At 37.1% G+C, this 15,474-nt stretch overlaps 1 protein-coding gene across 1 annotated transcript in view; it reads right to left on the bottom strand.

Annotated features, from left to right (window-relative positions):
• LOC118799623 (centromere protein P) overlaps nucleotides 1-15,474 on the bottom strand; it is a 110,643-nt gene that overhangs the window by 77,257 nt on the left and 17,912 nt on the right. Inside the window, exon 6 of the mRNA XM_036559590.1 lies at nucleotides 5,790-5,886. Coding sequence (XP_036415483.1) covers nucleotides 5,790-5,886 — 97 coding nt within the window. The remainder of the gene's footprint in view (nucleotides 1-5,789; nucleotides 5,887-15,474) is intronic.

Genomic DNA, 15,474 nt, shown 5'->3' with positions numbered 1-15,474 from the left:
TTAATGTCAATGAAAACTGAGTGAAAGTGATGAACCATAAGCGTAAGAATACTAAATAAATGAGTATCTGCCTCACTTTAAAACTCATGTTTTTTCAGAAGTCCCTTCTCTAGTGTGTCATTTGTATGCAATACACACATGGGCAACTGTGGAGGTCTAGAAATCAGGAAACCCATGGAGAGGTTTACTACTCTTATTCACATTTAGGCCTTAAACATCAGGAAAATCACCACACAGCTTGAATAATCTCCACTGAAAAGCACTGCCAACTCACTAATGTACTTGTGGTTTAATCCAATTAAGGCCCAATTCCATTTCTTATTTTTACCCCTTCTTTTCGAGAGTCACTTTGACCATTCAAACTGAGTTACAAGGGATAGTGGTTGAATTTCTCCCCTAAGAAATAGGATCAACCCAATCCTTCAAGGACCCAACACACCATCATTAGTTGTTGATGGCTTTTGGGTAAACAGACGTGACAAGTTTTGCTGGACATTTCCAATATGCCAACAAGCATCTTTCTTCAGTTGTCTGCAGCAAATCGGAGAATTGTTCGAAAATGAAGACGTCTGGGAATGCTGGTGGATTGGTTTGTGGTACGTAGGATAGATGGCAAACAAGATTTTTTGTTGTTAGCCTAGCTACACAACACGCTAGCTAGTGTGTGTAATGTTAACATTTGATGAACGCATTTGTTTTACACACATAATGTGTTTAATTTACTGATGTGTGTTGATCTCTCATAACACTCTGTTTGAAGTGTGCCTCTGAAAAACCTCAGTTTGGAGGGCCAAGTAGCCCTAACACTTCACTCTTTCCCAACAAGAATGGGGACACCCTACCCCCTAGGAGTGAACGTGCAAAACAAAGGTGTAGGGCTAAGTGGTAGGGGCCAGGGGGTTAAATGGGATTGGGCCTAAATCCTCACAGCCATGTTTTAACACCTAGTGTAAAGTCTACATGAAACTACAGACTATAGTAGAATCCACCTCGAAGGCTGACGTCTGTCTGTCCTTTTGTCCATGCTTATAGAAAACAGTAGGTCATACAGTGTCAGAAACCACATGAGGAGGTCTCGTTTAAGATGACTTAAGATGATTGCACCTTGCAGTTTGCAAAAAGCTAACTGGTTTGGTTATGGCTAAACTTCCAGTATCTTTTAGTTACACTAGCTGTGTAGCAAACTCTGAACAAAACTGAGAAAATTGTAAATTAGATTTTTCTTTTTTTTGCTTTAACACAGACCGGTACATTTTCAAAGTAATTCTACACAGAATTCTGTGTTTATTTGAATCACTTCTATTTGAATCAATCACTTCAAGGACTCTTCAAAAGTAGAAAAATAAGCCAGAGTATTCTGGGATGCAAATTATGGCACAAGAAAAAGTGGGGCTAATTTGTTTCACATGTTAAATAAAGTCCATTTAACTTATGTCTCAGTGAAAACAGAGGGGGCAAAAAGAATACACTTGAAAAACCACATCCTGAAGTATGAAACGGATATCTAGTATATTTTATGTCAAATATCAGATATTGACATCAAACAAATCCCATTTTAGTCAAAACTCAATGAAGGGTCTGGCATCATCATCCTAGGAGACAATTTTAATGATTAATATGAAATTCTGGAGCACTTTAAGACTAAACTTATTTAGTTGACTGAGCTCAACAACTACGCAACTACAGGTCATGTCCAAATACTGTACTGTTTTCTGTACTCTTAACAAATTTAATCGTTATTTAAGGGTTCTTTAGTAAGAACAATGGTTTTATAAACAGAACCATTTTCATGCTTAAAAGCTTATTTGCATCGTAAAAAGTTTAATCAGATTGACGGACAACATGTTGTGTATGGTTCTATATAGAACCTTTTTGAAAAGGGTTCTATATAGCACCAAACGGGTTCTTCTACTGTTACGATGTCAAGCTTGTAACAGCAAAAGAATCCTTTTTAGTGCAATATAGAACCATATAGAACGCATCCTACATCAATATGAAGAACCATTTCACAAGGCAGTGAACCTTTCAAGCATGCAAATGGTTGAGTGTTCATGGTTCTGTATAGACCCACTGTCTTTACTGAAGAACCTTGAAGAACCATCTGAGATCATAGGTTTTATTTGTTTTATTGCTGTTATATTGTTATTATTATTAAAAATCTGTTGTTTAAGGTCCACAAAGGTCCATGTCTGCAAAAAGTCAGATCTCTTTTTGAGACCCCATAGAAGTAATATAATTATAAAGAGAGGCCATTCTAAAAACTTTGCCATTCAGATCTATTCTACTGGCTTTGTAATGGCTTACAGAGCTTGGACTTGCACACAGCTGTTCAGCTCTTATAGCAGTTACAGTGCACAGAAATCAATATGTTCAACATCAATTTCAGACGCAAACTAAATGAAAACTGGTCGTCGTGGTTGCTAACAATAATTTTCACATACTAACAGTTTTATACACACTGCTCGAAAGCTACTGAAGTAAGAAATCTAAACATGCGAGAATGAAACCAACTGAACCGATCACAAAGTGTGGCTCTCTTCACGTTTCAGCATTGATATCTTAGTTCTGACTGGCCAACAAAAATGAAATACTTTTGTGTGTTGGCTGAATGACCGTGAACTGTGGCTGTGCTGTGTTTAGGGGAGAGGAAGGATTCTCCCTCAGAATTCTCTGCTGGCAGAAGACACTGCCCCGAGATGAACCCCCATTCCTGAAATTAAAGACTCTCAAATCTACACAATTCATGTGAATGGCATATTCAGCATTTAAAATGGCGAATTTAGCCAAAAGGTGATGAAACTGCATGTATTAACGGTGCATCTTCACATCCTATCACATATTTTTAAAGGTGAAAATATGTGTTAGGACATGGGGTTCTAGTCCTGTAATAATTATGTGACTTACAGATTAACTGGGTGTTACTGGAGTGTGTTAACAACATACCACCTCCTGAAAAGCATCTCTTTTCTCTGGCCAAAAAACAACCCCACCTATGCTCACCTCTTCGATTAATCTGAGCCACCTGCTGTTAAATGCCCTGCCCAGCAGAATAGTGGTGATCAGAGGAAGGACATTTTCCGGTTGTTGGTGTGGTTCCTCTTTCTCTAAGCCACTACCGCCTCAGGTTTAATAAATGGCCTTTGTACTGGTTGTTTCCTTCACGTCTCCGACTCTCCCCCCCCAGCTGTAGAATGCAGGGCCCTAAAGCTCAGAGTAGTGCTCTGGAAAAGCTCAGCCATCTATGATTAAAAGATATGGTCAAATGACTACCCCCGGGGTCTCAGTCTGCACCAGTGGCCCCAGGTACTTTGCCGCATGAACAAACGCAGCTCCTGTTATTTGCATTAGTCACACCAGGGACCATCTTTAAAATTCCTGAACACAAGTGGGGCTAGCTTAGGAAAACTAATGTGTTCTGGAAATACTGGTGCACTTAAAGCACAATAGTTTGCCCTTTTAATAAAAAAGCTCTAAAGTCCAAGCAGGAATGAAAACATGCACTGTTCCTAAAATGCTTGTTAGCATTTCAGTCTTCAGCTCACTCTGGTTTCTGTTCTGTGTCTCCAAAGACAAAAAAGAAGCTAAGTCACATTTCCAGACCAAACAAGGGCAGCTTTGGTATACTCACTGCACTGCTGCAGGACAGTAAGGTTTACGAATCAACATCAGAATTCATCTAAAATAATTCTGCAAACAGACCAGCCAGAAACCCTGACACACTTTTTATTGCGGCTAAACAAATTGAGGGAAAATATCTAATTGTGATATTTCTAAATAAATATGAGTATTTTCTATCAATTAAGCTCCAGGCCTGGTTTTTTGCCAAGATGACCAGCCCATCATGTTATTCAGACTTGAAGCTTGCAAGCAGAATACACTGTGTCAGAATCACAGTTTAAAAGCTCAATTTGGTTAAATTTCCCTGCTTAAAACTTTGGATATAATTGAAATTGCATCTCCTGCAATCTGAAAACTGCACTCTTTCAAATTGTGATTTTGATATAAAATTTATTAAACGTTCAGCATTTGTCTTTTTTTTAAATCCCACTTATCTTAGATGTTCACTATCTTTACAGAAATGTGAATATTAGAAGTCTTCATAAAGCTGCTGTCAGAACAAATCCTTGTATCTCCAAAATGGTAACTTGATAGGAGAAGGAAAAAACATACTTTACTTTTAATGTAAGTCATCTTTACTTCTGAAGGACTCAGCCTTTCTGGGATGCTCTTTTTATACCCAATCATGTTACTAACCTGTTATCAATAAACCTAATTAGTTGTGAGATGTTCCACCAGGTGTTTTTCTTGTCAAGCATTACACAACAATATTTTATAATTAAATAAAATTTTAACTATGCTTCTTCAGTTCAAAACATATCCATATTAAAATATATAAAAATATAAACATTGTATATAGGTGATACATGCAATATTTATACAGCCACGCTGTAAGACATACAACCTATTAAGCGGTACTTGGAGAAATGTCACTATACTTACATATCTGAGATAACAGACCAAACTTTTATATCATCGTATGCCAGCCTCTTGTCACAAATTTTGCTGCTGAATAATTTAAGCAGTTCTGTTGTATTCTTTGTTCTATTTTTTATTTTCATTACCATTAAAATTATTTGTAAAGTTTTCGACTCTAACACGTAGCTGTAGGCTTATTTTTTTCTAAAAATGTCCGGCCGAAATTTTATTGCAGCCCTACTAAACAAAGAAACAAATACCAACGTAACAAACAAATACCTGAGCATTCAAATTCTTCAGACCAGCCCTAATCATAATAAAATGCTTTAGTTCTTGTTTACAGCTACAAGAGGCAAAATTAAGGTTATCTGAAAATGTAAATATAAAGAATGACACATGCTGCAGCTGTAAATCAGGTGCACAGAAAAAAGCCAAGCAAGAAACACAACTTACCTGAGAGAACACGTCACAGCAATTTATCATACATTTTATTGGCAACTGGATTCATGGAATGACAGCTTTTTGAAAGTTACGTAGGACATGGACGAAAAAAATGTGAATTCTAATGTGTGTTTGATGAGCAGTTATAATAGGACTTACAATAAGGACATATAATACGGACTTTCGGCCAGGAGGCAAGCAAGGATTAAAAGATATGGTCAAATGACTATTGTCAAGCCTCAACAACTGAGCAGATACCTCTATATTTGATGCTGCAGCAAAATTTTCTAGTGACCAGGCGTCCCCAGAGTGTCTGGTACCATGACTGTGCTACCTAATCAAGGTAGTAATAAAATGAAAGAGCACTTTATTGCCTTACTACCTCTCTCCACACTCACCACCACCTGTACTTATCTATGAGTCAAGTACATTAAAAATACGCACACTATTCTTCTATTACAGCTGCAGCCAGCTAAAAATATGGTGCCACTAATAGCACTTCGGTGTTAGTCCAGCACCACTTCTGTGTTAAAAGACTGGACACACATATTTGTATGTTTTTTCATTTCATTTTCATTATTTAAACAAATAGTTTTCCTGTAAGACTTTAGTGAAATTAAGACTTGGAAAATATACAGATAGAATCCCAATCATCCTAATCTCTACACGTATTTTGTTAAAGATTCATTGTGGAACCTTGTTAATGTATTTCAGCCAATCAGATACGCTGTAACTCACCACACAGGGTCTAAATAGGCCTGTTTGGTTATATATAAGGCCAATATTTCTGACTGGAACAATACCATATGAATTATTACATAGTTGTATTATAAAATGTGCCCACTTGTAGTGTACATTATTGCATATCTTACCTTGAAGTACTGGAATGTGCGACTTCTTTGTTTACATCTCTCTGAAAACAACCTCAGGGTTCTAAAGAACAGGAAAAGGCTCTTTGTTTCCTCCACTCTGAAAAAAGAAAGGGTGCAGTGAAATATGTGAAGTAGACCCTCCTCTCTACGCATATGCTACACATTTGTAGAAGATATTTCCTGAGATTTAGCTGAAATGGGATTAGTTCTTCAACATTAAAAAAAAAAAATCTATTCCTGTACAGTAAAACTGGCTAATACATAACAAAGCACAGGCCATCTTAGACAGTGAATGTTCTTGTATTCCCTCTACAGCGCATGTTGGCAATGCATGAGACATGGTGAGATTTTCATAGATTTGCACTGGGCCCAGGGCTGTGTGGCACAGGACAGAACTTTCCACAAACGTGGAGACTTCAGTCTGTGTGAGGCGAAAATGCCATAAAGAACTGATGGAAAATTCTTAGTTCCTCTGGGATAATGAATGAAGTCCAAGATAAAGAAAGACAAACCAGCTGAATGGCAAGGATTAGACAAACATTCTCCAGCTTATCTAAATGACACAGGCAACGTGAAGTTTGTTAATGCTCTCCTTATGAAACTAAATATCAGCCTGGTCAAGCGGACAAAGGTCAGCAAGTATTAAAAGATGTGTTTTAACATCAAACATATCCATCAACACCATGTTTGTGATGAAACGTCTTATTAGGAGGGGTGGCTGATATGATATTGTTATTGCAATGTATGTCTAAAAGTATCCAGACAGCCCTGTTAATTAGTGAATTCCAGTACTTGAAGGTGCACCTATTGTTGACACAGGCTTTCAATTGTGCACACACAGCCTGTACAATCTCCACAGAAAAGTAATGACCAGCAGAATGGTACGCTCTGGAGTATACAAGATTGACTGGAGAGCTATAAAGCCCCCTAGCCCTGGGCTGTGGAGCAGTGGAACTGTGTTCTCTGGAGCGATGGAGCTCCATCCAATACCTTTGGGATAAGCAGGAGTGATCCAGAACTGATCATCCAACATCAGTACCTGACCTCACTAATGCTCAATCAAATCCTCACAGCAATGTTCCAACATCTAGTGTAAAGCCTTCCCAGAAGAGTAGACGCTGTTACTGCAGCAAAGGTGGTCAAACTCCCTTTTAATACCCTTCATTTCAGACAAAATGCTTGACGAGCAGGTGGCTACAAACATAGAGTATGTTAAGATGCGCTTTTCTAGATATATTGAGGATACTGGACATTCTTTTAAAACACTGAACAACGGTAGGATGAACTGAAAAGAGGTTTTGAAGCCAAATTGGCAAACAAGAAAAGCTGAAATCTTCATATCTGAGACCATAAATGACTCAGGCTAAAGTCATAAATTCAACAGTAAAATTATTCCATTGTTGCCACCTAAAAGGAAACAGGGCTCCCTAACCTTGAAAAGTCCAATTTAGTCCGTGTCCCATATATCGTGAAAATGTATTCATGTACTGTAATTGTACTTTCGTGTTATTTTGTGCATAATTTGCGATTTCTTTTTGATTATTTACGTAAAGTAACATGTATCCCAAGTGCACATCCTTTTGTTTTTTCCTCAAATATATTATACACCCACTAAACACTGAAGAGACAGAGGGGAAGATACACCTATTTAAAGCCAGTCGGTCTACATGTTAAGGATAATTGAGAACTTTCAAATATTCAAACAGTGAGGAAAATGAAAAAACCTAACAGTAAATTAGGATTTCTGATCTTAGAAGCATCAACAAAAAAGAAGCTGATATTTCTTTAATGATATAAAACTTTCAGCATCATTGAGTGAATTTCAGGTTTGATATCAGCTGACTGACTCATACTTTGCTGCTTTCCAGGTAAAAGGTACAAAGTGAAATAAGTCACACTGTGACATCAGTTGAGGTGAAAAAGAAAAACGATCAGCATTTGTATGTTACAGACTTTTGACTGACCCTTCTCAATGTAAATTTCAAGTCACATATACAAGTCACTTACTACGCATTTGTGGTCTGGGTTTAATATAGTCCAGGATAGTGAGATGCTGAGCCGTGTCAATGTGTCTGGTGGCATACCAAATATGATTGAAATGCCCATTCCTAACAGATCCAGGTATTTTCCCACGTACACAAGCTTGTCTTATAGGATTCACTATAGGAGTGAGGCCTGCTCATTGCTGAGCATTAATTCACCCAAAAAAAATAAAGATTTACACCCAAATGAAAACATTTTTTGTTGTTATGTATTTCAAGTCTTTCAATTTATATGACTGGCTGATTTCAGGTGTCACTCATGAGAGGACATAGTCAGGAGTCAGCTAAGAAGGATAGGGAGGCAAGCAGAACCAATGGGAAATGGGCTGCACCTGTTTCTAATTTATGTTGCACTATTTATCTTCTCTCACACACAGTAGGTTTTTGGAGACTAGGAATGCAAGTCACGCTGAGCTTCTCAGAGCCAAAAAGGTGCAAGAAAGAAGAAAGCGGGAAAGTCTGAAGAAGCTGGTGTGTTTAAAAAAAGACTGTTAGTTTTGTTGTTATAATTGGCTCATCATATTTCCTGGTGTTCCTCAAAACAAAAAGCCTTTCAGCACTCGTGAATAAGGCAGGAAATTCAATATCTGTGTTTCTAGCCAAATTACTTCAGTACCACGAAGTATTAAAAAAGTCTGTCATTCATTACCAAATTTCAATACCTCAGTCAGTCCTAATAGCATCACTGAGCCAACGAGCATGCTTGTTTTATAATCTAGACCGCTGACTGGCCGTCTAATTTATATTCTGTGTGTATATTATTAATGTCAGTACTGTTTAATAGTCTTCAGTCTGCACCTCACATTTAAGCCACAACCACTTCTGGATTGTCATTTAAAGTAGGTCCTCAGAAATAGTACTGCTCAGGAATCGGTATCAAAGTCTAGATATGGTACTGGTATAAAAAACACCCAGCCCTACTTGTACATGTCCTCTATTCAAGTTTCTCTTTACCAATGACAAGACAGAACGTATTACAATGTGATAGTGTCAAATTATTGTTAGGGCTGCAACAATAAGGAATTTTGAAAAATCAATAAATGAGGACAAAAATTATTGCTAAATATAGATTTTTTTTAAATTATTTAAAACCATGAGTATACTACAGTTATAAACTCATATAGTGTATTTACAGCAGTCATTTCATTTCCAGTCAAAATGTCCATAAAGCACAAGTACAAGAAAACACATTTAACATGAAACTACACAGAAATCTCAATAACTAAACATAGTATAAGTATTTGGTATTAAGCGTGTCCACTCCTTGCCTTTATTCCAGCTTCCATTCTTTTCAGGAGACTCACTTTCAGTTCTTCAAAAAAATCTGCAGAAATATTTTTCCACACCTCTAAAGTTCAGTCTTAGAAGTTGGTTTAGCATTTTCTGCTTGTCACTATCCACGTAATCCTCACATTCAGTAATGCTGAAGTCTGAACTCTGGGGTGGTCAGTCCACTGATCTGAGAACACCAGCAGCTTGATTAATCTACAACCCCATTTCCAAAAATGTTGGGACGCTGTGCAAAATGTAAATAAAAACAAAATGCAATGATGTGCAAATCATTTAAACCCTATATTTAATTGAAATAGTACAAAGACAACATATTAAATGTTGAAACTGAGAAATTTTATTGTTTTTGAAAAATATTTGCCCATTTTGAATTTGATGCCAACGACACGTTTCAAAAAAGTTGGGACGGGGGCAAAAAAAGTCTGGTAAAGTTGTGTAATACTAAAAAACACCCGGTGGTTAATGGGTGACAGGTAGATAAGATGATTGGGTATAAAAAGAGCATCTCAGAGAGGCTGAGTCTTTTAGAAGTAAAGATGAGGAGGGGTTCACCACTCTGTAAAAGACTGCAGGGCAAATAGTGCAACAATTCAAGAAGAATGTTTCTCAACATAAAATAGCAAAGAACCTTTGCTTTTCATCATCTACGGTGCATAATAACATTAAAAGATTCAGAGAATCTGGAGAAATCTCTGTATGCAAGGGGCAAGGCTGAAAACGAGTAATGCCTAGCCAAGATCTTTCGGCCCTCAGGTGGCAATGATTCTGTAGTGGAAATCACTGCATGGGCTCAGAAACACTTCTGAAAACTAGTCTATGAAAAGTCTGTCGCTGCATCCACAAATGCATGTTAAAATTCTAAAACTCAAAGAAGAAACCATACATAATCACCCACTGAAAACATATGGCGCATTATGAAATGAAAAATACAACAAAGGAGACCCCGAACTGTTGAGCAAAATCTTACGTTAAGCAAGAATGGAAAAACATATCACTTTCAAAACTACAGCAGTGTCTCCTCAGTTCCCAAACGCTTACAGAGTGTTGTTAAAAGAAGAGCTGATGAAATACAGTAGTAAACATGCCCCCCGCCCCAACTTCTTCGAGATGCGTTGCTGCCATCAAGTTCTAAAGGAGTTAATGTTTTTCATGAAATGGTAAAATGTCTCACTTTCAACATCTGATATGTGTTCTATGTTCAATTGTGAATAAAATACAGGTATTGATATCAGCTGACTGACTCATACTTTGCTGCTTTCCAGGTAAAAGGTACAAAGTGAAATAAGTCACACTGTGACATCAGTTGAGGTGAAAAAGAAAAACGATCAGCATTTGTATGTTACAGACTTTTGACTGACCCTTCTCAATGTAAATTTCAAGTCACATATACAAGTCACTTACTACGCATTTGTGGTCTGGGTTTAATATAGTCCAGGATAGTGAGATGCTGAGCCGTGTCAATGTGTCTGGTGGCATACCAGAATTTGAAATTTGCAAAACATTGTATTCTGTTTTTATTCACGTTTATTTACATTTTACACAGCGTCCCAACTTCTTTGAAATCAGCGTTGCATTTCCTTTTCTCACCGAGGGGTTCTCGGCAGCAACACACTCTTTCATCTTGTCTTCTCACAGTGGAAGGATGGACAGAAACACCTGTGGATGTTTTCAGATCTGAACCAGTTTGATTTTCTCCTCTCTCTCAAAGATGAAAGCTTTAAGTGCTGTTTATCTGATGGGGACAGTGTTGGTGGTCTACCAGGTCTTGCAGGTGGTGTTAAGTGTCCCATTTTCTCTGGAGCTTTTAATCATTTTTTTGAACTCAGTTTTGGAAACTCCTGTATTTTCACTTATTTTCCTTTGATTTTCTCTTTCCTCATGCAAGTGGATTATCTAATATCTAAACTCCTCAAAAATATCTTCGAAAAAAATAGTAATTGGTACTTAATGGCTGTTTTGACTGGAAAAATTTTCTAAATACCATCCTAACTTTCAGACATCCCCTTAAATGATCAGGGCCCACCGGCAGGCCCAAAGTTTTATTACACACTTCCATAATCTAAAAATAGCTCAACCAATTTGCACTGAAGTCCTGGTAGTTACTGAATAATACGACTTCGTATGTATTAAGCCTGGGATTTTAAGGGGTTTAACAAATAAGGGTGGTCTCTGAATTTTGAACAGTACTGTACATCCAGGACAATTTTTTTGGTGCTAGAACACGTGTCAGGCTTCTCACTCTGCCTCATTAAACACATCTAATTCAGCTCATCAATTAAGCAAAAAGGCCTTCATGAACTGAATTCAGGGCGTTAGATGAGGGTAAACACTAATATCCGCAGCACTTTGACCTGGAGGGTCCCCAGTTTGACAAGCCTGTGCTAAAAGGAGCATAGAACAGTTAGATTTTTCACACAAGTAAAAAACAAAATAAAAACAAAATGCATTTTTGAAAACTGGATGTGAAGATTTCAGTGTGTAATACTTTGGTGTTAAATAATTCATTGTGTTAAAAAACAAAACTACTAGGTGTAAAAAGATCTTACAACAACTAAACATTAAACTATAATAAAGACTAAAATTCTGCTTCTAAAGTTTTACTGTGTGTCAAACTCACTACTGTTTATGTAAATTAAGTAAAACCAGAAGTGAAGTTTCTAATAATGGATCAGTGCACAGAACACTCATGCATACAAAATAGAAAATCCAACACATCGTAATTATTGATTGCATAGGTATTATTGATAATTACCAAACAATTAAAGAAGTATTATGATTTCTTTCTTAAACATTATACTGCTAATAATTCTATGTTTAAAATGCAACCCATGCTTGGAAATAAACTGCATTATTATTTATAATAGTTTGAACACCCCCAGTCAAATACATTTTTTTGTTGATTTTCTAAGTGAACATAAGTTTGCACATCTTCTATAGGGAACATGTCAAAATATGGCACTTTTCTGAAAATTCTAGTGCATAATTGATGTATTTATTTGCTGGATTTAACATATCAGGAAAAACTAAATATAAATTGTGCCGTAACTTTTGCACAGGCTATATTTATTTATTCTTGTTTTGCCAATATGTTAAATTCAGCAAATAAACAGTATTTTTTTTTTCACAAATTTTGCACAGGACTGTACACATTTAATTAGTGATATTAACTAAAAAAAACTTACCTAAAAAATAACAAACTTTTGTAAATTTAGAACAGCTGGTCAGACATTACTCTTTGGATAATAGATGGAAAGCACACATGTTGTAAACCATATGTTCAGATGTAAATGACTTAAATAACTGAAATAGTTGCGGTATACTGAAAGCACTGAGCTGAGGATTCCAGGTTTTCTCCCCTCTGAAAATGTCCCAGCACGTGCACTGAAATCACTCCTGTTTGTAGTCCCAAGTGTTTTCAAAACTGTTTCTATTCAACTTTACATGGAACATAATTATTATAAAATACCCTTTCTCGAGACATAAAAATACACAGACTACTCAGACTTGTGTGAGAATCATTATCTCCAGTATTTTTCCACCTCCCAGTGCCAGGACAGAATCTCAGACCAGACAATATAATCCAGATGTGCGTCCAAAGACCAGGAAGTTGGTTTTACATAAGAGATGAAGGGAGAAGAATACTGTAATTTTTGTTTTCAGCCAACACATTTATGACCCAGAGGGATAATTCAGCTGACAGGATCTATCTGCATTCTGTGTCAGTTTACAAAAAAATGCCTTGAACAAATACAAAACCTCGACCATGTCAGCTTTGAACTACTCCTAATATGTAATTTAATTTAGTTGATGCTAATGCTCATGAAAACAGTATCATGTTCCATTTGTAATGCCTGAGCATTACAACAAGATTTCCACATTTCGGGGAATGGTATTGTCTTGGAATGCAATGTTGTCAGAAGAATTATACAAATGGCTGAAGTCAGAGCAAAAGCTTGAATCCAACACGTGTAGGTAAAACTGACAGTAATTTTGCTCGTTACCCCTCCCCCATTACTTTAGTACAACTGCATTTTAGAGCCACTGTTAAAAAAAAATTAAAAATAGTAGACTTCGAGAATAAAGTCATCATATTTAGAGAATAAAGTCATAATATTTTTGAGAAACAATTTTTTAGAATAAAATCATAATATTTCGATAATAAAGTCATATAATTCTGACATTAAAGTGGCATTAGTACCACGAAAAGTCACAATATTGTGGCCAAAGGCTTTGCAAATAGAATGTAGCATCTTCCTCGTTTTAAAATGAGGGGCGTTGAGGAGTTGGTAGAGTTACATGTTCGCATTGGTTTCACCAATAAAGAAATGCTCAGTCTCCTGGCACATCAGCACCAGAGTGTTATTAGTATAAGAACACGGAAACAGCTGTGCAAGAAACTGTTTATTTAGAATAAGGAACCAGACGGACTCGGAGGAAATTGTCTGTTTTGTTGAAGGAGGACTCGTAGGCAGTGGTTATCGGTGGTTACACCTCTGTGCCATTCAAAGAAAGCATTTAGCTTCACAGGAGACAACGAGAATGATAATCAAAATCATCGACGCCGAAGGAATGAGTGGAACTTTGTCGCCACCAGTACAGCAACCGACGCCCCAACACGTTATGGCAGCCCCCTACATTAGCCCACTTCATCCTCGAAATATCGCAAGTTAACTCTCATAACTTTATGACTTTATCTAAATATTACAACTTTATTCTCAAAATGTTCCAATTTTATTCAAAAAAAAAAATTGACAGCGATAAAACGCCGTACTGTAGAGAATTAATAATAAAGTGATTCTTAAAGCAGCAAAATAAGTCTGTTTGACAATCAGGTGAAACTCTTGCTTTGCTTCACCTTTCATTTTTTTTCATTCATTCATTCATTAAAAAAAAACCACAAAAATAACAACTAGAATAGTGCATTTCCTGAATAAAATACAGAGTGACTGAGCAGCTGAGGCTTGTTGCCAGGTGGTTGCCAAGGTTTTTCTAGGCAGCTGCTAAAGCATAATGGGTGTGAACTGACTGGCTGTTAAAGGGTTGTCACATGGTGTCTAGTTGTTCTGAGAAATGAATGTGAGTATATGGGAGGAATGACGGATGAAAAAAATGACACACAGGGGAGTGCGGGTCACTAAGAGCTTGGGGACCTGCCCTGAGTACATGCAGTTTGGTGGCTGTCAGGCTAAGAATAACTGGACTTGTGTGGGTGGCAAAAATGAATTGGCGTCTATGGGAGAAACGAGAAGCAGAATTACAGTAAATTGACGTGCAGTTTTTTACCCCATTCATTCCTATGGGGAAAAAATTTGGAATTTAAGGAGGATCGTACGGAAAACCATACGTCAGATTAAAAAGCTGTATACGAGCTCATCATTCCAGATCAGACCGAACATTACAGAGTTGGAACAGTGTCGATATCTCGAAAACTGCAGGACGAGTTAGCGGACGAAAAAGTGGAAGTATGAAAATAAAAAAGGAGAAAAACATAAATTGGATAACAACAGTGTTACACATTGCTTGCAAAGCGTAAAAGTAAAAGTATGTGGATATCTGCTACAGTGCTATGTGTGATCCCGTAATGTGAATGCAAGTAAAAAACAATTTAAACATTTAAACTTCTTTAAACGTCTCCCTAAACGTCTCTCTCTTTTGTTTGTGATAACATTTTTGGCCATATCGCCCAGCTCTACGACTAAAATACAGGTGTGATATAATTGGAAAATGAAGTTGCCTGAGGGAAGCTATAAGCAAGTCACTTGTGTGTATCATTTAAAGCTGCACCTGGGGGGGACGATATTTTATTGTTACCGTGATGCATCATGTCACAATACACTTTTCTGAGCATACCGTGGATCCTGTCAGTACTGAAAGAACACTGAGGAACTACATAATTGGTCTGATTAACTGAATTTAGTAGAGTGCAGTTTGTAAAACACTGACTAAAAATCATTGTAGGCATTACAGCACTTTTTATATGTGGCACCACAGGTTCACTATACTGTGAAAATGCCTTGACGTATCATGGTATAATGTTCTGAGTGAGAAGAACAAACACAGGCTAAAATATGGTGTGCGCTGCTGTGAGTTGCCCTGTAAAGCCTGAAATAATCATTTAAAATAGGCGTCGGGTCAGGAGTTTATCACACCACGTCATGTTTTTATGTATTAACATCACACACACAGCCTCAAAAAGAAGGTCCGGCACAATGTTTAGGTTTCAAATGCAAAATCAACATATACTGATATACCGATGAAGATATGATGACAATAGTAGATAATTCATTCACGCCCGGAAGACACGTCCTTCGCCAAGTTTACAACAAGCTGCCAATCAGAGTCATTCACTTAGG

This window comes from Colossoma macropomum, unplaced genomic scaffold (assembly GCF_904425465.1).
Source record: "Colossoma macropomum unplaced genomic scaffold, Colossoma_macropomum, whole genome shotgun sequence".
Lineage (NCBI taxonomy): Eukaryota > Metazoa > Chordata > Actinopteri > Characiformes > Serrasalmidae > Colossoma > Colossoma macropomum.
Note: the sequence above shows the minus strand (reverse complement) of the source record. Positions and strands in the feature narration are given on the sequence as shown.